The 23275-nt window shown below is 42.3% G+C and overlaps 3 protein-coding genes across 17 annotated transcripts in view; 1 reads left to right on the top strand and 2 right to left on the bottom strand.

The window, feature by feature from the left end:
* dnai7 (dynein axonemal intermediate chain 7) overlaps positions 1–13546 on the bottom strand; it is a 121560-nt gene extending 108014 nt beyond the window's left edge. For both annotated transcript variants that reach the window (XM_068058879.1, XM_068058880.1), the window contains exon 1: positions 13408–13546. In XM_068058879.1, coding sequence (XP_067914980.1) covers positions 13408–13410 — 3 coding nt within the window. In that variant the 5' untranslated portion in view covers positions 13411–13546. The remainder of the gene's footprint in view (positions 1–13407) is intronic.
* Positions 13547–13626: 80 nt separating this feature from the next.
* LOC137384974 (electron transfer flavoprotein regulatory factor 1-like) lies at positions 13627–18167 on the top strand. 4 transcript variants are annotated; one of them, XM_068059698.1, is made up of 3 exons: positions 13627–13726; positions 15285–15368; positions 17231–18167. In XM_068059698.1, exons 2-3 carry the CDS (start codon positions 15324–15326, stop codon positions 17441–17443), a joined length of 258 nt encoding a protein of 85 aa, XP_067915799.1. In that variant the 5' UTR covers positions 13627–13726; positions 15285–15323; the 3' UTR covers positions 17444–18167. The 4 variants fall into 4 exon arrangements, with proteins under 4 accessions (XP_067915799.1, XP_067915800.1, XP_067915802.1 ...); XM_068059699.1 differs by having other exon boundaries at positions 13722–13809; XM_068059701.1 differs by lacking the exon at positions 13627–13726 and adding an exon at positions 13738–13759.
* A 2985-nt stretch (positions 18168–21152) lies between these two features.
* si:ch211-59o9.10 (uncharacterized protein LOC561841 homolog) overlaps positions 21153–23275 on the bottom strand; it is an 82199-nt gene continuing 80076 nt past the window's right edge. For all 11 annotated transcript variants that reach the window (XM_068058860.1, XM_068058850.1, XM_068058854.1 and 8 more), the window contains one exon: positions 21153–22708. In XM_068058860.1, the coding sequence (XP_067914961.1) occupies positions 22655–22708 (54 nt within the window). In that variant the 3' untranslated portion in view covers positions 21153–22654. The remainder of the gene's footprint in view (positions 22709–23275) is intronic.

Raw genomic sequence — 23275 nt, 5'->3', positions numbered from 1 at the left:
TGTAGCTCTAAAATTGTCTACGCTGAAAAGACAAACTAAACAGGTTCGTAAGACTGGATTTAGACTACAATGTCGTTGACACAGGTAGATGTGCAACATCTTGGTGTACGAGACCTCACACCTCAGTAATATAGTGTGCTCAGCACTATTCTGTGGTCTATTGCCACTTTGGTGTTGATATACACTGAAAATAACATTGCAGGGATGCAAAACAAGAGCAGTATAAATGGAGCCTAAAACATCAATTTAAATCAGCAGTCTGTGCTTTGGTTTTCAAGTCTAATTCCATTTTAAATGCTTCAATTGAACCTGCCTCCACCACACTCTCAGGCAGTGCATTCCAGACCTTAACCATTTGCTGTGTGTAAAAGGTTTTCCTCATGTCACTTTTGCTTCTCTTACCAAATACTTTAAATCTGTGCCCTCTCATTCTCGATCCTTTCACGAGTGGGAACAGTTTCTCTCTTTCTACTCTGTCCAGACCCCTCATGATTTTGAATATCTCTATCAAATCACCTCTCAGCCTTCTCTTCTCCAAGGAAAACAGTACTAACTTCTCCAATCTATCTTCATTACTGAAGCTGCTCATCCCTGGAACCATTCACAAGAATCTTTTCTGTCCTCTCGCTAATGTCCTCACATCATTCCTAAAGTGCGGCGCCCAGAATTGGATGCAATACTCCTGCTGAGGCTGAACTAGTGTCTTATACAAGTTCAACATAACTTCCTTGCTCTTGTACTCTATACCCTTATTAATAAAGCCCAGGATACCGTATGTTTTATTAACCACTCTCTCAACCTGTCCTTAACCTTCAATGACTTATGCACATATACACCCAGGTCCCTCTGCTCCTGCACCCCCTTTAGAATTGTACCCTTTGTTTTATATTGTCTCTCCATCTTCTTCCTGCCAAAATGAATCATTTCACATTTCTCTGCATTGACCTTCATCTGCCACCTGTCTGCCCATTCCACCAACTTGTCTATGTCCTTTTGGACTTCTACATTGGCCTCACCACAGTTCACAATGCTTCCGAACTTTGAAATTGTGCACTGTACACCAAGGTCTAGGTCATTAATATTTATCAGGACAAGCAAGAGTCCTAAAACTGCCTCCTGGGGAACTCCACTACAAACCTTCCTCCAGTCCGTAAAACATGCATTCACCACTACTCTTTGTTTCCTGTCACTCAGCCAATTTTGTATCCATGTTGTTACCGGCCCTTTTATTCCATGAGTTATAACTTTGCTCAAACGCCTTTTGAAAGTCCATGTACACCACATCAGCAGCATTGCCCTCATCAACCCTCTCTGTTACCTCCTCTAAAGACTCCATCAAGTTAGTTAAACATGATTTTCTCTTAGTACATGCTTGCTGGCTTTTCTTAACTAACCCACATTTGCCCACACAATTATTAATTTTGTCCCGAATTATTTTTTTCTAGAAGTTTCCCCACTACCAAAGTTAAACTGACTGGCCTGTAGTTGCTGCGCTCATCTTTACACTCTTTTTTGAACAAGGGTGTAATGTTTGTAATTCTACAGTCCTTTGGCACCACCCTTGAGTCTAAGGAAGACTGAAAAATTACGGCCAGTGCCTCTGCAATTTCCACTCTCACTTCCCTCAGTATCCTTGGATGCATCTCATCTGGTCCTGGTGCCTTATCCACTTTAAATACAGATAGCCTGTCCAATACCTCCTCCTTATCGATTTTAAACCCTTCTAGTGTCTGAATTACCTCCTCTCTCACCATTGCCTGGGTTGCATCTTCTTCCTTGGTAAAGACGGATGCAAAGTATCCATTTAATACCTCAGCTATGCCCTCTGCCTCCATGTGTAAATCCCCTTTATTGTCCCTAATCGGCCTCACTCCTCCTTTTACCACCCTTTTATTATTTATATGTTTATAGAAAACTTTGGGACTCTCTTTAATGTTAGCTGACAGTCTCTTTTCATGCTCGCTCTTTGCTTCTCTTATTTGCTTTTTCATTTCCCCTCTGGACTTTCTGTATTCTGGCTGGTTCTCAATAGCATTTTCTACCTGGCATCTGTCATAAGGACACTTTTTCTTCTTTATCTTAATCACTACTTATTTTGTCATCCAGGGAGCTCTGGATTTGTTTGCCCTACCTTTCCCCTTCAGGGAACATACCTTGATTGTTCAGCTACTGTTTTTCCTGCCAACCTTTGACTCCAATTTATTCACCCCAGCTCCATTCTGACCCCATTAACTGGCTTCCCCCAGTTAATTATTGTTACTCCGGATTGTTCTTAGTCCTTTTCTATAGTCAACCTAAACCTTATGATACAGTGAACAGTGTCCCCTAAATGCTCTGCTCCTGACACTTGATCCACAAGGCCCATCTCATTCCCAAGAACCAGGTCTACCAGTGCCTCCTTTCTTGTTGGACTAGCAACATACTGCTATAGAAAACTTTACTGAGCACACTGTAAGAACGCTTGCCTCTCACTGCCCTTTACACTACTACTATGCCTGTCTATGTTTGGATAATTAATGTCCCCCATTATAACTACCCTGTAATTTTTGCACCTCTCTGTAATTTCCTTGCAAATTTGTTCCTCCATGTCCTTCCCGTTAGCTGGTGGCCTATAGACAACACCGAGCAATGTAACTGCACCTTTTTTGTCCCTTAGCTCTAGCCAAATTGATTTTGTCCTCGACCCCTCTGGGACATCCTTTTTCTCCAGTACTGCAATGCTTTCCTTAATCAATACCGCCACCCCTCCCCCTTTTTTCCCTTTCCTATCTTTCCTGAACACCTTGTGTCCATGAATATTTAACACCCAGTCCTGCCCTTCTTTGAGCTAGGTCTTTGTTATTGCCACAACGTCATAATTCCACATGACAATCTGCTTCTGTACCTCACCAAGCTTATTAACCACACTCTGTGCATTCACATACATGCACATTAACCCTGATTTAGAGTTTATTATTTTCTCCCTTACTCTGATCCCACCTAATAACTTACTACTCCCTACTATCGTACTATCTATCGCCCCCAGTATTCTGTGCATCTTGGTATTCCTCTCCGATATTTGCTCCTGGTTCCCACACCCCTAACAAGCTACCAGTTTTGCTTCCCTCCAATCTGAGCTCCCTCTCAGGTTCCCATCCTCCTGCCAATCTAGTTTAAACCCTCCCCAACAGGACTAGCAAATCTCCTTGCGAGCATATTCATCCCAGTCCTGCTAAGATGCAACCCATCCATCTTGCACAGGTCCCACCTGCCCCAGAACCGGTCCCAATGCCTCAGAAATCTGATGCCATCCCTCCTACACCAGTTTCTCCAGCCACGTGCTCAATCGCTCAATTCTCCTATTCCTATTCTCACTCGCAAGTGGGACTGGGAGTAATCCTGAGATTACTGCTTTTGAGGTCCTGCTTTTTAATCTCCTGCCTAGCTCCCTAAAATCTGCTTTCAGACCCTCATCCCCCTTCTTACCTACGTCATTGGTGCCAAGTGAACCACGACCTCTGGCTGTTCACCCTCCTTCAGAAGAGTGTCCTGTAGCCACTCAGTGACATCTTTGACCCTGGCACCAGGGAGGCAACACAACATCCTGGAATCACGTCTATGACGCCAAAAAGCCTGTCTGTTCCCCTAACTAATGAATCCCCAATCACTACCGCTCTTCCACTCTTCTTCTTCCTTTCTGTGCAGCTGAGCCACTTGTGGTGCCACAAACTTGGCTCTGTCTGCACTCCTCTTCGAACCAATACCCTCACCAGTATCCAAAATGGAAAACCGATTAGCGAGCGAGATCATCTTAGGGGACTCCTGTACTACCTGCCTGGTTCTCTTAGACTGCCTGGCGGTCGCCCATTCCCTAGCTGTCTGCATGCTCCTAGGCTGTGGTGTGACCACCTCTCTAAACATGCTATCCATGTAGTTCTCTGCCTCACGGATGCACCACAGTGACTCCAGCTGCTGCTTGAGTTCCGAAACTTGGAGCTCAAGCTTGTGGAGCTGGTGACACTTCACGCAGATGTGTTTGTCTCGGACACATGGTCCGTCCATGACTTCACACATGCCATAGCCTGTATATTCCATTCAGCCAAGCTGACCTGCCATACCTTAACTTTACAGACTATTTATTATAAGTAGAATAGCTTACCAGTTACAATCTATATTAATGACTTAGATGGGGGGACTGAGTGTAATGTATCCAAGTTTGCTGATGATACGAAGTTAGGTGGAAAAGTAAGCTGCGAGGAGGATGCAAAGGCAATAATTCATGCAGTGCTGTCTAGCAGCGCTACACAGACACGTCAATTCCCCAGGGACAGGCAGCATCAGGTGCCACTACCTGTGCAGCCTGTGTGGGTTTCGTCAACAATATCAATGGAAAATGCCACACAGGCTGTATAGGTAGCAACCTAGGGCACTGCCTGCCCCTGGGGAGTCGATGTAGTCTGTACAGCTCTGCCAGAAGTTGTGCTATAAAAAAGAATTTCACACCCAGAGAGTACGCAAAAGAGTATAGATCGGTCAAGTGAATGGGCAAGAAGATAGCAGATGTATAATGAGTGGAAATGTGAGGTTATTCACTTTGGTAGGAAGAATAGAAAAACATTTTTTTTTAAATGTTGAGAATCTATTAAATGTTGGTGTTCAGAGGGATTTGGGCGAGCTTGTACATGAATGTGCACTGAGTGTGAAGAAGGGAGTTTGGTAAGTGAGTGAATTTTAAGAGTTACTCTTTCAAGACTAGTTTTTGTTTTGTTTTGTTTACATCTAGCAATTAATTGAAATTCCTGTTTCAGTTAAGAGGTAAGTTAGGTTTCTTGCGGTTTTAAACAGGGGTATACTAACACTCTAAGAGTAACTGTAGCTCGTTAATTAGGTAGCTAGCTTAAACTGGTTTCTGAGTTTAGCAGACCTCTAGCAGAGCTGGCACAGCATTGTTTTCAGAGCATAAATTGAGGGGACTCTCAGTGCTGTTTGTCTGCATTGAGTGCTGCTGGAGGGCACAGAGTGTTAAGAAGGGAGTTTGGTAATTGAGAGAGTTCAGTAAGACGGAGAACTATAAATTAAGAAGAAAATAAATTTGAGTGCACAGAGTGTAAAGTGGGAGTTTGATGTGTGAGGGAGGGGCTCCTTTCTTTCTTTCTTCTACCTTTTTTCAGCCTCCAGTAGCTGCCTCTCTCTTCGGTCTGGGGGAAGAAGTTGATTGTTGAGTAACTGGTAAATTATTTTACTTTTCATTGAAAATAAAAAGTTTTTAAAGTTACATTATGGCAGGTCAGCTCGGCCAAGTGGAATGTACGCCCTGCGGTATCTGGGAAGTCATGGACGCACCCATATGTCCTAGACGAACACTACCGCAAGAAGTGTCACCGGCTGCAGAAGCTTGAGCTTTGGGTTTCAGAACTTGAGCAGCGGCTGCAGTCACTGTGGTGTATACACGAGGCAGAGGACTACATGGATAGCATGTTTAGCGAAGTGGTCACACCGTAGGTTAGCAGCATGCAGGCAGAGAAGGAATGGGTGACCGCCAGGCAGTATAAGAGATCCAGGCAGGCTGTGCAGGAGTTCCCTGGATCTATCTTGTTTGCTAATTAGATTAGATTAGATTAGAGATACAGCACTGAAACAGGCCCTTCGGCCCACCGAGTCTGTGCCGACCATCAACCCCCCATTTACACTAATCCTACACTAATCCCATATTCCTACCAAACATCCCCACCTGTCCCTATACTTCCCTACCACCTACCTATACTAGTGACAATTTATAATGGTCAATTTACCTACCAACCTGCAAGTCTTTTGGCTTGTGGGAGGAAACCGGAGCACCCGGAGGAAACCCACGCAGACACAGGGAGAACTTGCAAACTCCACACAGGCAGTACCCAGAATCGAACTCGGGTCCCTGGAGCTGTGAGGCTGCGGTGCTAACCACTGCGCCACTGTTTTCCATTTTGGATACTGGTGAGAGCGATGGTTCCTCAGGACAGTGCAGCCAGAGCAAAGTCTGTGGCACCATGGGTGGCTCAGCTGCACAGGAGGAGAGGAAAAAAAGTGAAAGAACAATAGTGATAGGGGATTCGATAGTTAGGGTTCAGACAGGCATTTCTGCAGCAGTAAACATGACTCCAGGATGGTGTGTTGCATCCCTGGAGCCAGAGTCAAGGATGTCACGGAGCGGCTGCAGGACATCCTTTTGGGTAAGGGTGAACAGACAGAGTCTGCGGTCCACATTGGTAACAATGATATAGGTAGGAAGAGGGATGAGGTCCTGAAAGAAGATTTTAGGGAGTTAGGAAGGAAATTAAAAAGCAGGACCTCATAAGCAGTAATCTCAGGATTACTCTCAGTGCCACGTGCTAGTGAGAATAGGAATAGAAGGATTGATCGATTGAACACTTGGCTGGAGAATTGGTGTAGGAGGGAGGGCATCAGATTTCTGAGGCATTGGGATTGGTTCTGTGGCAGGTGGGACCTGTACATGATGGACAGGCTACAACTTAACAGGACCGGAACTAATATTCTCGCAGGGAGATTTGCTCGTGCTATTGGGAAGGGTTTAAACTAGCTTGTCAGGGGGGTGGGAACCTCTGGGGTAGCTCAAATTGGAAGGAAGTAAAGCTAGTAACAGGAGGTAGAAAAGTAACAAGTGACATTAGAAGGCAGAGGAAACAAAGGTGAGCATCAACTAGGCTTAGAATGCAGAATGCCAAAAAGACTATGTTAATGGCACTCTACCTGAATGCACACAGCATTCACAACAAGGTGGATGAGTTAAAGGCTCAAATAGAGGTAAATGGGTATGATCTAATTGCTATAACGGAAACGTGGCTACAGGGTGACCACGAATGGGAACTGAATATTCAAGGATATTCGACATTTAAGAAGGACAGGCAAAAAGGAAAAGGAGGTGGTGTTGTGCTGATAATAAGGGATGGGATCAGTACATTAGTAAGGGAGGATCTCAGATCGGAAGAACAAAATGGGGAATCTGTATGAGTGGAGCTAAGAAACAGAAAGGGGCAGCAAACATTGGTAGGAGTTGTTTATAGGCCACCAAGGGCAATTAGGGATGGGCAATAAATGCTGGCCTGGCCAGCATCACCCACATCCCATGAATGAATAAAAAAATAAACAAACAGTAGTGGTAATGTGGGGCATTGTATTAATCAAGAGATTAGAGAAGCATGTAGCATGGGTAATAGAGTAATCATGGGTGACTTCAATTTGCATATAGGCTGGGTAAACCTAATGAGCACTAATGCTGTGAAGGACGAGTTTCTGGAGAGTGTTAGGGATGGTTTTCTAGAGCAGTATGTTGAGGAACCGACTAGAGAACAGGCTATTTTAGATCTAGTATTATGCAATGAGAAAGGGCTAATTAATAATCTTGTAAAAGAACCTTTAGGGATGAGTGGCCGTAATATGATAGAATTTTACATTATATTTGAAAGTGAGGTAGTTCAAACTGAAGCCAGGGTGTTAAATTTGAACAGAGGAAATTATGAATGTATGAGGGGCGAATTGGCTGAGGTGGATTGGGAAAATACATTAAAAGGTATGACAGTGCATAGGCAATGAATAGTCTTTAAAGAAATATCACACAGTTTACATCAAGTATACATTCCTTCAAGGCACAAAAACGCCAAAGGTAAAGGCATTCAACCCTGGATAACAAAAGAAGTTAAGGATTGTATAAGATTACAAGAAAAGGCCTATAAAGTTTCCAGAAATATTAGTAAATGTGAGGATTGGGAGGATTTTAGAATACAGCAAAGGAAGACCAAGAAACTGATAAAGAAAGGGAGAATAGAATATGAATGTAAGCTAGCAAAAAATTTAAAAACAGACTGTAAAAGTTTTATAGGTCCGTAAAAGGGAAACGTTTGGCTAAGACAAATGTGGGTCCATTACAGGCAGAGTCAGGAGAATTTATAATGGGGAATAGAGAAATGGCAGAGAAGCTAAATGATTACTTTGTGTCTGTCTTCATTGAGGAAGATGTAAGAAATCTCCCAGAATTAGAGATCCAAGGGATTAGGGGGAATGAGGAATTGAAGGAAATTAGCATCAATAAGAAGATTGTATTGGAGAAATTAATGGGGCTGAAGATTGATAAGTCCCCAGGAACTGATAATCTACATCCTAGAGTGTTGAAAGAGGTAGCTATGGAATTAGTGGATACATCGGTGATCATCTTCCAAAACTCTATAGATTCTAGAGCGGTTCCTGCAGGTTGGAAGGTCGCAAATGTCACCCCACTATTTAAGAAGGGAGGGAGAGAGAAAACAAGGAATTACAGACCTGTTAGCCTTACATCAGTCATTGGGAAAATGCTAGAATCTATTTTAAAGGATGTGATAAATAGACACTTGTATAATAATGATCTGATTGGGCATAGTCAACATGGATTTATGAATGGGAAAATCATGTTTGACGAACCTGTTGGGAGTTTTTTGAAGATGTTACAAACAGAATTGATAAAGGGGAGTTGGTGGAAGTGGTACACTAGGATTTTCAGAAGTTTTTAGTTTTTTAGTTTTAGAGATACAGCACTGAAACAGGCCCTTCGGCCCACCGGGTCTGTGCCGACCATCAACCACCCATTTATACTAATCCTACACTAACCCCATATTCCTATCACATCCCCACCTGTCCCTATATATTTCCCTACCACCTACCTATACTAGGGGCAATTTATAATGGCCAATTAACCTATCAACCTGCAAGTCTTTGGCATGTGGGAGGAAAACGGAGCACCCGGAGGAAACCCACGCAGACACAGGGAGAACTTGCAAACTCCACACAGGCAGTACCCAGAATCGAACCCGGGTCCCTGGAGCTGTGAGGCTGCAGTGCTAACCAGAAGGCTTTTGATAAAGTCCCCCACAGGAGGTTGTTTATCAAAATTAAAGCATATGGGATAGGAGGTAATATACTGGCATGGATTAAGAATTGGTTAACAGGCAGAAAGCAGAGAGTAAGAATAAACTGGTCATTCTTGTGTTGGCAGGTTGTGTCAAGTGGGGTACTGTGGGTATCAGTGCTTGGGCCCCAGCTGTTCACAATATATATTAATGATTTGGCTGTGGGGACTAAATGTAGTATTTCCAAGTTCACAGATGACACAAAACTAGGTGGGAGTGTGTATTGTGAGGAAGATGCAAAGTGGCTTCAAGGGGATTTGGACAGATTTACTGAGTGGGCAAGAACATGGCAGATGGAATATAATGTGGAAAAATGTGAGGTTATCCACTTTGGTAGGAGGAGCAGAAGCGCAGAGTATTTCTTAAATGGTAAGAGATTAGAAAATGTAGATGTACAAAGGGACCTGGATGTCCTTGTCAATAAGCCACTGAAAGCTAACATGCAGGTGCAGCAAGCAATTAAGAAGGTTAATAGTATGTTAGCCTTTATCACAAGAGGATTGGAGTACAGGAGTAGTGAAGTATTGCTTCAATTGTATAGAACCTTGGTTAGACCGCACCTAGAGTACTGTGTGCAGTTTTGGTCCGCTTACCTTAGGAAGGATATTATTGCCATACAGGGAGTGCAACCAAGGTTCACCAGACCTGTTCCTGGGATGGCGGGAATGATGAAGAGGGATTGAGGAAGCTGGGTCTGTATTCTCTAGAGTTTTGAAAAATGAGAGGTGCTCTCATTGAAACCTACAAAATACTGAAAGGGATAGACAGGGTAGATGCAGTTTCACCTGGTTGGGGAGTCTAGAACCGGGGACACAATTTCAAAATAAGGGAGAAGCCACTTAGGACAGAGATGATGAGAAATTTCTTTACTCAGCGGGTTATGAATCTTTGGAATTCTCTACCCCAGAGGGCTGTGGAAGCTCAGTCATTGAGTATGTTTAAAGCAGAGATTGACAGATTTCTAAATACAAATGACATAAGGGGATATGAGGATAGCGTGGGAAAAAGGCATTGAAGTGGATGATCAGCCATGATCTTCTGGAATGGCGGGGCAGGCTCGATGGACTGAATGGCCCATTCCTGTTTCTACATTCATATGAAACACAGGAAGTTAGCATGCAGGTACAGCAAGCAATGTGGAAGGCAATTGGTGTGTTGGCCTTTAGTGCAAGAGGGTTGGAATAGGAACATAGGAGCAGGAGTAGGCCATTTAGCCCATGGAGCCTGCCCCGCCATTCACTTAGAAAGGCATGGATTAATCACGGATAGTCAGCATGGATTTGTTAAGGAGGTCATGTCTTACTAACTTAATTGAATTTTTTGAGGAAGTAACAAGGAGTAGATGAGGGTAGTGCAGTGGATGTTATCTACATGGATTTTAGTAAGGCATTTGACAAGGTACCCCATGGCAGACTGGTCAGAAAAGTAAAAGCCCATGGGATACAGGGAAATGTGGTGAGCTGGATCCAAAATTGGCTCAGCGCCAAGAAACAAAAGGTAGTGATCGATGGATGGAAGTTTTTGTGAATGGAAGGTGGTTTCCAGTGGCGTTCCATAGGGCTCAGTATTGGGTCCCTTGCTGTTTGTGGTATATATTAATGATTTGGACTTAAATGTGCGAGGCATGATTGGGAAATTTGCAGATGACACAAAAATTGGCCATGTAGTTGATAGTGAAGAGGATAGCTGTAGACTCCAGAATGATATCAATGGTTTGGTTGAGTGGGCAGAAATGTGGCAAATGGAATTCAATCCGGAGAAGTGTGAGGTAATGCATTTGGGAAGGGCTAACAAAGCAAGGGAATACACAATAAATGGGAGGATATTGAGAGAGACCTTGGAGTGCATGTTCACAGATCCCTGAAGGTGGCAGAACAGGTAGATAAAGTCGTGAAGAAGGCATATGGAATGCTTTCCTTTATTGGCCAAGGTACAGAAAACAAAAGCAGGGATGTAATGCTGGAACTGTATAAAACACTAGTTAGAACACAGCAAGAGTAATGCGTACAGTTCTGGTCGCCACATTACAGGAAGGATATAATTGCTCTGGAGAGAGTACAGAGGAAATTTACAAGAATGTTGTCAGGGCTTGAAAATTACAGTTATGAGGAAAGATTGGATAGGCTAGGGTTGTTTTCCTTAGAACAGAGGAGGCTGAGGGGTGACTTAATTGAGGTGTACAAAATTATGAGGGGCCGAGATAGAGTAGACAAGAGGACCTGTTTGCCCTAGCGGAGAGGTCAATCACCTGGACGCACATATTTAAAGTGACTGGTAAAAGTATTAGAGGGGACATGAGGAAAAACTTTTTCACCCAGAGGGTGGTAGGTGTCTGGAATTCAGTGCCTGGATCAGTGATGGAGGCAGAAATCCTCACCTTATTTAAAAGGTACCTGAACCTGCACCTGAAGTGCTGTAACCTGCAAGGCTAAGGACCAGGTGCTGGAAGGTGGGAATAAATTGGGCTGCTAGTTTTTTCAGCCGGCGCTGGCACGATGGGCTGAATGGCCTCTTTCTGTGCCATAACTTTTCTATGGTCCTATGTATTCAGTCACCCTATCCTTAATTATAGACTCTAGCAATTTCCCGACAACAGATGTTATGCTAACTGGTCTATAATTCCATGGTTTCTCTCTCCCACCTTTCTTAAATAGTGGAGTGACATGCACAAATTTTCAATCTAAAGGAATCATTCTCAAATTGAGAACTTTGGAATATTATAGTTGGTGCATCTGCAATGTTCTCACCTTCTTCCTTTAAAACCCTGGGGTGAAAACCATCTGGTCCTGGATTTGCCATTTGTTGATATCACTTTGTGGTTTGAGTCATGTGGCACACTTGGGATTTCACTTCATTTGTGTACATTGGGGCAGCCCAAAATTAACAATAAGTACTGCTATCGTATCGGATGGATGACTACAGAAGATACCCCAAATCAGACGAGTGAAGACAGAGGGAGCCATTTTAACCTAAGTCTCCCAGTGGGAAAACTGATGGGACCGAATCAGCTGCCTGTTCTACAGACCACCCAATTTCATTGAAGTCACTGGAAAGTAAAATCGTGCTGCTGATCTAATCCTGTTAGCTTCCCACCATGCATTTAGGTTACAATTATCCATCCACTTGCTCCCCAGAACTGATGCATCTACGTTATTCATCCCAACCATTCCATGTAGGAGCGAGTTCCATATTTTCACCACTCTCTGATAAAAAAAATCATCGAATAATACAGCACAGGAAGACATTCAGCCCATTGTGCCTGTGATTTTTTTAGATTAGAGATACAGCACTGAAACAGGCCCTTCGGCCCACCGAGTCTGTGCCGAACATCAACCACCCATTTATACTAATCCTACACTAATCCCATATTCCTACCAAACATCCCCACCTGTTCCTATATTTCCCTACCACCTACCTATACTAGTGACAATTTATAATGGCCAATTTACCTATCAACCTGCAAGTCTTTTTGGCTTGTGGGAGGAAACCGGAGCACCCGGAGAAAACCCACGCAGACACTGTGCTGGCTCTTTGATAGAGATATCAAATTAGCCCCAAACCCCTGCTCTTTCCACATGCCCTGCAAATGTTCTCTGCAACTCTCCCCACTTTTCTTTGCTTTTCTTCCCTTAGCCATTATTGTACCACGCAGCCACTGCTGCTTTAATGGACTATAATTTTGCTTTTAAGTCTATTATGTAGTATACCAAAGACTTTTTGAAAGTCCATACAGACAGCATCAAGTGTACTAGACCATCACCCACCTCCTTCTGGAATGTGCTTTTGCAAAGCAGGTCTGGAAAGAGATGCAGTGATTTTTGTTGAGGTTCATCGTGAGCAGCTCTGTAATGCAGGACTCTGTGCTCTATGGGCTGTTCCCAGGGAGCTCATAGAGATAAATATCAACTGCTGCTTGAGAACCATCAACTCGGAGAAAGACGCATTTTGGTCTGCGCAAAACTTTCTGATCTTCCAGTGCAAAGAGTTGTCCATGACCGAGTGTTGGAGACTGGCACATTCCAAGGTCCAGGATTACATGCTGTAGGACGCACTAATGTTTGGGGCTGCCGCCGCAAAGGCTCACTGGGACAAGGCCACTGTGTAAGGCCCTCCCCCCATAGTGTCCCAAGGGGCTGGAAACCGTGTTAAACCCTGTATGCACCAGAGAATGTTTTTGGTATGTAATACAAATGTACTTGTAAATATAACCTGAAATGATAAGTGTAGTGAGGCACCTCATGTAATGTATTGCACTTTATGAAATGTCCAATTTGAACATGTTTTGTAAAGTATTTTTATAAATGTTATGAATAAAGTATATTTTTGGAGAAAAAATACTACTCTCATCCACCCTTCATCACTTCAGGTTTCTCCTGAATTCCTTGTTAGATTTATTAGTAACTATGATATTCATATTAAGCATGCACGCTGCCTTCCAGCCCCCAGCTCTCACCCCCACCACCACCCCCCCCACATCCCTGCACAAACTCACCATCTTGTCTCTTGCTGCAGGCGTTGTTTACAAAAAGAACAGAAAATGCTGGAAATACATTTGTAGAGAGAAAATCGGAGTTAACGGTTCAGGTTGGTAACCTTCCATCGGAGCTGGGCTTGCCAGGATGTGTTTACAGTTGTTCCTCCGTTGCTAGGAAACGCTCCCCCCCCTCCCGTACTGCGAAGGCCAGCCTCCGCCCCTGTCGCAAAATGTTTGTCGTGAGGCGGGTGTCAGTTTGCGGCGCTTGTTTACCCACAGCGGAGAGGCGGATGGTGAAAGTGGCTGTGACTTGGGCTTGGCTTTCTGTCTGCTGTGGGTAGGTGGGAAGCAGATTCTCCGGCCTTGGCCTGTGAGTCCGGGCCACGGAGAGGGGAAGGTGATCGCTGGCATTGAGGCTAGGTGACTGTCAGCCATGGAAACCGTTCCCCCTTGGGGTCAGAGTGGCTACTGCCACCGGGCCGTGTTTCCAGTTAGAGGCCGGGGGTTGTGGTGGAATCGGGGGCTGGTGGGAGAGCCGAGGCAGGGCTGGACTGAGCCGGGTGGGGGCAAATTAGGGTCTAGGTGTTGTCAGTACAACAGAAATCAGGTCAAAGGGATTCAAATAGGCAAATGTAACTTTCATTTGTAAACCTACGTAACTTTTTTTCCCCACAACATTCACTTGAAAATCATCAAACTATCACAAAAAACAGGTGAAAGAAGGTTACTTCAGTGACCATTTATGATGTTTGATCTGTGATAATCTAATTATTTTTGCTGTTTTGTCGGTCACTTTGTATGTTAACTTATTGTGTTTGCTCACTTGTTTCAAATATCGAGTTTGAAGCTCCGCATGACGAGCAGGGGACAGGCTGCACATAGTGGGGTTCATCCATAGCACTGGGAAAGGGGCAGCGGTTGAAAGGTTCCTGGTGGTAATGGAACAGGGTTTACTATTGTTTAGGTAGAGAAGTTCTCACTAATCCATGGTTGGGATAGCCGGGGACGAGGGACACAATTTGAAAAATAAATTGTCATCTTTACCTTTTGCATCCTAACATTGTGAAATTTGTTGGTTCTTTAATTCTGGGCTTTGGTTTCAGACTCTTGAAAAGCAAATTCAAGGTGAATATAATAGGGAGGGGTAAGAGTAACTGGTATCGACAAACTATTTCAGATGAGTACTAGCAAAATAAGAAAGGACTTAACTTATATATAAGGTGCCTTTTACAACCGCTAAAAGTGTGGTCACTGTTATGTTCTAGGCAAACACAGCAGCCAATTTGCATACCATAAGGTCCCACAACCAGCAAGGAAATGAATGACCTTCTGTTCACCAGAACTTCCTGGATCTTGAAATAGTCCTATAGGATCTTTGCCATCTACCTGAGAGGCAGAGGAACCTAACACTCAAAGTCATACAGCATAGAAACAGGCCCTTCGGCCCACCGCGTCCATAATGCCTATCTATACGAATCCCACCTTCCTGCATTAATTCCATATCCCTCTATGCCTTGCTCATTCAAGTACCTGTCCAGATGCCTCTTAAATGTCGCTACTGTTGCTGCCTCCACCACCTCCTCAGGCAGCTCATTCCAGATACCTACTATTCTTTGTGTGAAAAATTTACTCCTTTGATCCCCTTTAAACCTCCTCCCTCTCACCTTAAATCTATGCCCTCTAGTTTTAATCACCCCTACCATGGGAAACAGACTATCTACCCTATCTATGCCTCGCATAATTTTATATAGCTCTAATCATGTCCCCTCCTTGAGCTACATTCTCTGCTCAAGTCCTGGAGTGGGGCTTGAACACATGATCTAACTCAGGGAAGTATGCTACTACTGAGCTAAAGCTGCCATTTAATGTACCTGAGCCCTTCTGTTTTGTTACAGTAACAGTGAAAGACCAGCTGGAAAAACATTCATTTGAACATGGCAAATCCTTTAAGAAGTGAAGTAATAAAACTGTATAAAAATGTAAGTTTCTGATCATCCACTGTAAGATTGTTTAGCTATGAATCTGCAGTCATGATTCAGCAGGTCGAGCCACTGATTGGTGGACTGAATCCTGTAGAACAGGAAATTTCCATGTCAACCCTTGTATGTGTTAACCAGCATTAGTTAGGGCTCCAGCAGGTACACTGTAATCAGCCTGCTCCTGCTTAGGCTAGGATGGAGAGAGATAAAGAATCAATTGAGTTGCTCATTCCAAATTAGTACTTGGTGATCACTGTTGCAATTGCAATTAGACACAACTGTGATTTTACCATTACCTAAAAAATTAAAGAATAATTTTCTAGGGCCGACTATCTTCAGTTGCTTCCTGTCAGAAGCGGGGCTGGTTGCTGATGATTTCCTAGTGTTCAGCTCCCCTTGTAATTCCTCAGATAAATAGTTCATATTCATATCCAGCAAGACCAGGACAAAACCCAGGCTTTGACTGATGGAGTAACATTCAGCAGGCAATGACTATCTCCAACAAGAGAGCGAGTCTAACCATCTCTCCTTGACATTCAGTGGCATTATCATCAAATTCCCCCATCAACATCCTTGGGGTTGCCATTGACCAGAAATTTAACTGGACCAGCCCCATAAATGTCATGGCTACTAGAGCAGGTCAGAGACTAGCTTTTCTGTAGCGTCTTAGTACCTGACTCCCCAGTCTCTCTGCCACCTACAAAAGGTACAAGTATGATTGAATACTCCACTTACCTAAACAGGTGAAGCTGTAACACTCAAAAGTTCAATGTCATCCCAGAAAAGCAATCAACAGCCCAGCCACTGCTTAAATATCCATTCCTGCATTGGCATGTCATGGCTAGAGTGTGCTGTCTGCAGCATACACTGCAATACCTTCTTCAGCAGCACCTTCCAAACCTGCTGCCTCCACCATCTAAACTGATAAAGGACAGCAGATATGTGGAATACCATCACGTCGTAAGTTCCTCACCATGTTATACTCCATCCTGTCTTAGACAGTCACTTCTTTCTGGAACTCCCTACTTAAAGGCTGACCGTGTTAGGGCCACCCATGTTCCACAAATGAACAAAAAAAAAACTACGGGCAGTGTAACGCTCCCATCAGTACCTCATTTAAGTGTGAGTCTGGTTATATGCTGAAGTCTCAGATTTGAGCTCGAGCTGCTGACTTGGGCAATAGTGCAACATGGGGCAATAGTGCAACATGAGCCAAGCTGCTGGAAATGAGAAAACCTGAGATAAAATGCAAGTCTGAATCACTATGTTAACTATTGGGGACAATAGAGACAAAATTAAAGATAGTCTGTGCTCAACTAATGTATTAACTAGCTTTTGTATAGAACTTTTAACAAAGCCTTTTATTCACCTAAGATCACCCTGGCCCTGAATTTTATGCTATGCTTACTTTTTGCATGAGGTAATGTCTGCCCCAGTGTATAAAGGAGTTCAGCAAATCATTGTTCACTGCATGAGCAATCAGCCTGTTTCAGAGGTCTAATATTCTCTGGGAAAAGAACCACCTCCTGCCATCTAACCTAGATCTGGCCTTATATAACTTGAGATTGTGACCCTGGTCCTCTCTAACCTACTTAATGGGATAAACTGTCAACTGGAACATAATCTATTCCCTTCATCAACTTATCAGATCACCCCAAGTCTTGGAAACAAAATTCTTTGGAAGTTAATAGTTTGTTTCCCAGTTTTTAAACTGGAGCTAGAAGCTGAAAAAAAAGTATCACACTGGTTAACTGGAGGGAAGAGCATATAATGAAAGATACACGTTAGATTTAATTCTTTAAAATGCAAGAATTAAAAAAATGCACTACCCTTGACTAAAAGATGAACATTTTGTCTTAAAGCTGCTGTACCTTGGCAAAGAATATCCAAAAGGAGAAGACTACTTCAGAGCTCATCTCAAGAAGGCTTTCATTAAAAATAAAGATGTTACAGATCCTGAGGAAATCAAGAAACTAATAGCTCGGGGACAGTTTGTGATAAAGGAACTGGAAGCTTTGTATTATCTTAAGAAATACAGAGCGATGAAACAACGTTATTATGAGAATAATGAATGACTGACTTTATGGTGGGAGCAACCTTAGACATGCAGAATGTATCTTTGCATATGTATGTGGTTCTGTGATCCAGTTTATATTGCCTGCACCTATCTGTACTTCTCAAAATAGATGTTCTTATTTCAATCTGCTAATTAAGAATGGTACTTTTACCATTTTGAATGCTTCAAAATTCAAACTTCCATGGAAGGTATAATGTCTGCTCAGTAGTCAGCCAAATCTTACCAGGTCAACAAGCTTTCACAATACTGAATGGGCCCCATCTAGATGGAACACACAATCATTCTGCCAATAGATAAACCAAATCCAAACCATGTTCTCAATGTTGGCTTTTGACGCAGATCATCTCTGATTATATTAATCTCATTTTAGAGACAAACTAATTTTTAAAAGTGTCAATTAATGCACATTAATACTAAAACAGTGCAATACAATTAGCTGTTGTAGTCTTTAAGCAGACCAGAATATGTACACCATTTGTAAATAAAACATTGGTGCAAACGGGTTTGTGAACACAATACACGATGGATGTTTTTTTGCCTTGATATCTGGCCTGTTTGATGCAACAAACTTGATACCAGAACATATCAATTGCTGCTGAATTTGATAATTACTGTAAATCATTAAAGTTTCAAATGAGTATAAGTATTTTTGGTTAACATTCAGTTGATAGCAATTTTGTGTTAATTTTTTGATTAAACATTACTGTAGTAATTTTTCCTTATATATGTATCATACTATGAAAGACAATGTTTTCACTTTCTAAGTGCTTATAAGCATACTCGGTCAAATGGTGCCTTGATGTCAAGAGCAGTCACTGAAGGATGGTTTTCTAGTGCATCAAGAATGCCCTAGGTGAACTTTTATACCAATTGTCAGTGTTATGGCCTGCAGGTTAGGTCACCAGGTTAGCCAGCTAGTTAGTTAGTTGGCTTACAAAATGCTGTTCCTCACAACATTGTTTTTTTTCCCATTCTACGTTAACTTTCTTTCAGGAGAGTCCCTATAATAGTCAGCCTTGGCTCAACGGTAGTGTTCTTACTTCTAATTCAGAAGATTGTGGCTCACTCCAGTGCACATAAACTAGACCGATATTGAGGGAGTCCTGTACAATGGTACTGGAGTGTCGGAGGTATTGTATTTTGGATGAGACATTAAATGGGATGTAAAAGATCCCATGAAGTTCTCCCTGGTTTGGCCAATATTCATTCCTCAACAAACATCAAATAATCAGATTTTATATTATCTCGTCAGTTGAGAGATCTTGCTGTGTGGAAGTTGGCTGCCACATTTCTCATTACAAGTGACTACACTTCAAAACAAATTCATTGGCTGTACAGCACTTTGGGATGTCTAGGGGTGGCAAAAGGGACTATATAAATGAAAGTCTTTGACCTTTTGTGAAAAGTTCACTAGGGCATTCTTGATACACGAGAAAACCATCCTTCAGTGACTGCCCTTGACATCAAGGCAGCATTTGACCGAGTATGCCATCAAGGAGCCCGAGCAAAACTGAGGTCAATGGGAATCGGGGGATAACTGCTGGCTAGAATCATACCTAGCATAAAGGAAGATGGTTGTGGTTGTTGGAGGTCAATCATCTGAGCTCCAGGACATCACTGCAGGAGTTCCTCAGGGTAGTGTCCTAGGCCCAACCATCTTCAGCTGCTTCAATGACCTTCAAATCATAAAAGGTCAGAAGTGGGGATGTTCACTGATGATTGCACAATGTTCAGCATCATTCATGACTCCTCAGATACTGAAGCAGTCTGTGTAGAAATGCAAGACTTGGACAATATCCAGGCTTGGGCTCATAAGTAGCAAGCAATGACCATCTCCAACAAGAGAGAATCTAACCATCCCCTTGACATTCATGGCATTACCATTGCTGAATCCCCCACTAACATCCTAGGGGCGACCATTGACCAAACATTCACAAAAATTCCGAAGAAGGGTCACTGACCCGAAACGTTAACTCTGCTCCTCTTTCCACAAATGCTGCCAGACCTGCTGAGTGGTTCCAGCATTTCTTGTTTTTATTACAAAAATTCACTCCCTGCACCACTGACGCACAGTGGCAGCAAGATGCACTGCAGCAACACACCAAGTCTCCTTAGACAGCACCTTCCAAACCTGCGACCTCTACCAACTGGAAGGACAAGGGCAGCAAATGTATGGGACCACCACCATTTGCAGGTTTCCCTCCAAGTCACACTGTCCTGACTTGGAACTATATCGCCATTCCTTCACTGGCACTGGGTCAAAATCCTGGAACTCTCTTCCCAACAGTACCGTGGATGTACCTACCCCACATGGACTGTAGTGGTTTAAGGCAGCAGCTCACCACCACCACCTTCTCAAGGGCAATTAGGGATGGGCAATAAATGCTGGCCTGGCCAGCGACACCCACATCCCATGAGAGAATAAAAAAGTTCCAAGGTACATATATAACAATGATGCCTTCCTCTCAATGTAAGGAGATATGGATGAAACTTGAGGGTTGATCAAGCAGAGAAAAAGGAAAAAGCCCATCTTTGCTCACACTGTCCTCCCTAACCTCTAGAAACACTAAGCTTGTGACCACTTTTAGTGAAACTCAAAGGTATTTCCCCCATCGCCACCCTGGATCTCAAAAGTGGATCAGGCTGGAAGAAACCATGGTTATGCATTCTGCATCAGTTGACAAACAACCAACTCCTCCCTGGTGTACTGCAATGTCCTGCTTCAGTAACAGGAGCACCTATTTATAAAGGACATAATATACAACCACCAAATACCTGGGTTCCTGTTCCATAGAATTGATGCCATCTGGAAGAAATATTTGCTGTCATCTAACCTGCTTTTATAGGCCTCCCTCTGGGTCTTCCTATCCTGAATGCATTAGCCACATGTACTATATACAGGCCATAATTTTGAAAAGTCTCAGTCTCATCACTATTAGCCTCTGTTTCTGTACCAGTAGTATGCAAGACATTTATAAGCACAGAAGGAGACCCTTAAGTCCATTACAGCTCTCTGCAATGGCATCAGTCCATTTTATTCCTTTTCACAGTTCATTGCCATGCAAAGGAGGGATGTGGTGATGCTAAATTGGCAGTTGTCACAGGACAAGATAGTCACTGATGTAATGGAGCGAGAGTGAAAAGACACATCACGTGGTTATAGAGAGCAGAAGGACCAGCAAGGAAAGCCCTGGACTCAAGAACACAGCACAACACTATAGGGACAAAATAACTGGGAAATCCCAGCTAACGATTAATGTCCTGTAAATGTGTTGCAGCTAATAGGGGAGGGGGAGGAGTTTTATTTTATTTAGATCAGGCTTATTTTTTTTGCACAATAAACTTTGTTTAAACTCAAGACCACCTGTCAGAGTCAAAGATATACAGCACAGAAACAGGCCCTTCAGCCCATCTTGTCTGTGCTAATCCCATTTTCCAGCACTTGGCCTGTAGCAGTGTATGCTATGGTGTTTCAAGTGCTCATCTAATTACTTCTTAAATGTTGAGGGTTCCTGTCTTTAACAACTCTTCAGGCAGTGCGTTCCAGATTCCAACAAATTGGTTCTTTTGCAATCACAAAGGTAAAAAAAGCTAAACACTCACTGAAGTGGTAAGCACATCCACGGTTTAAAAGTAACACTGTTGGTCAAATAAGAGGAAACAACAAGAGGGGAGCCTGGTCACCCCTCCTCACCTGGTCATAATACTGCATTTATTAGCATTAAAATAACAGAAAAACTACTACAAATTAAACCATATTCAGTAAATTATATTCAAAACAAGTTGACATGTACATATTACAACAGATTCAAAGCATGTACATCTCAACAAGCTATTCAGTAATGTTTGATTAGAATGACATCCTTGGTACATTGGACAGAAAATACAAGAAAAAATATAGTTCAGCTATTCAACTTCATCTATGTAAACCCAGGCTATTTAGGGCAGTTACAATTACTCAATGACAGCATGCTGAGTTTACAAAACATTATACCCCTTGCTGGATGTTAGTTTTAACTGGCTCATTACATTACTGTTCATACTATTGATAGAGTCACAGGCTGGTAAAATAGCAAACACTATCCTATGAATGGCACTCAATTTGACAATTACCGAAAACTTGCAACTAACAAGATAGCATATGCACAAATTTTCCCCTTTCATATTTTGGTTTAAATGTGGTCAAGGTCTCCAGTGGTAAACTGTAGGAAAATGCAGCAAATCATGTTTTATCTGCCAATTTATGAAGCCATGCAATATTAATAAAGGGGTGGCTTCACAAACTGCACACAACCCCAGATTTATTCAAATCTGAGATTATCCCAATTTATAAATTATATAATCTTGCAATTTGGAAAAAAGTTTAGAAAAGGATAAAGCACTTTCGGTTTTGAGGGAGTGACTACACTTTTTTTTTTAAAAAAAGTAGTCACTGGGGGTTTCCAGATCAATGAATGAACTCCTGTGCAATCAATGGCATTCAAATTAGTCACTAACAAGAACCAGCCCAGGGCAATTCAGACAGACTGCTGAGGGAATGTGTTTGGATTCTATCAAATACCTTAGTCCTCAGCATCAGTAGGCAACCTCTTAATAACTGTTCAAGCTACTCCTACCCTTGCCTGCACTGGAAGCTCCAAAATATTAACAGTGAAGATTTACATCACTTCAGAAAAATTATGACCCCAAAAAATCTCACTGCAACTTGAAGTTCCCTTTTGTGAATAGGCAATCCTACAACTGTAGTTTTCTACCTGTTGAAGAAATCAGTTCTTAAATGCAGCATATTAACCTGAGCAATCACTTTACTTTCATTAGATTGATGCTTCTAACTCAAGCTCTTAAGGTACATTAAAATTATTGAGGCAGACAAGTCTGAAAAATGAGCTGTAAAACATGACAGTGAAAATTTCTGTAATTAACAGTACAAAATGTATCTACTTTACACAGCAAGTAAAAATGTTAAAAACAATCCAAAAACATGTCCTTTTTTGGTCTTTGCTTTTATTCAAAGCAATCAACTCCTAAAAGACATTAAACAATACAAATTGAATTATCTGTACATTTGAAATACTGAGAATTGTCACAGAAATAAAACTATGGAAACATTGTTTATATCTATGGCAAAGTTGCTGAATACACAGAGTACTGATTCAAGTCAACAAAAAAATAATAATTTTATTGTACTAAGTCATAGCTCTTTTGCCTGTCAAGATGACTCCAAATTCACATCAACTCTGCAGATGGGGCAACTTGAATTTCCCTGCAGGAAAGAAACAGTAATCAATCTTATCACTGAATTTCTTGACTATATAACTCACTGTTGCCAACTATTGGTACCAATAAGCTGCAGAATACACACACGAAGGCAATGTGTTTGATGTTTCTTGCACAACTTTAATTCATACCTTAAATTGCTCCTGAGGATAGACCTGGATATCAGTTTTTTTTGGTAGAAAACAAATCAAATCTCCAGTGAAGAATTAGTAAGTGATTTACATCAATTGAGGGAAAATCTGGAATTTTCAATTACCTTTTTTCCCCAAGAAATCAGGTACAAAAAATGCAAGTGTCCAACTGGAGACTTCAGCATGCATGTTTTGTGCTATAAATGCTGAACTAATGTCAAAGTACACATGCATTCCTAGAACCCAGTTTCAACAGGAACAGAAAACAAAGGCTGGGCAAGTTTGAATTTCTTTAGGTTGCTGCTGCTGCAAGGAAGGCATTCTTCAAACTATAGCAATAATCATTTTTCTCTCCCAAGTAACAGAGGAAAGTAGAGCATTGACAGCTACCACACTGATGTTCCCTAAAGAACAAGCAATGG

This window comes from Heterodontus francisci, chromosome 27, assembly GCF_036365525.1.
Source record: "Heterodontus francisci isolate sHetFra1 chromosome 27, sHetFra1.hap1, whole genome shotgun sequence".
Classification (NCBI taxonomy): domain Eukaryota; kingdom Metazoa; phylum Chordata; class Chondrichthyes; order Heterodontiformes; family Heterodontidae; genus Heterodontus; species Heterodontus francisci.
This window is presented reverse-complemented; position numbering and strand designations above follow the sequence as displayed.

Coding starts and splice junctions, on each gene's coding strand:
- LOC137384974 (XM_068059698.1), top strand. CDS start 15,324: ATGGCAAATCCTTTAAGAAGTGAAGTAATAAAACTGTATAAAAAT. Junction 15,369..17,230: donor TAATAAAACTGTATAAAAAT/GTAAGTTTCTGA, acceptor TTTGTCTTAAAG/CTGCTGTACCTTGGCAAAGA.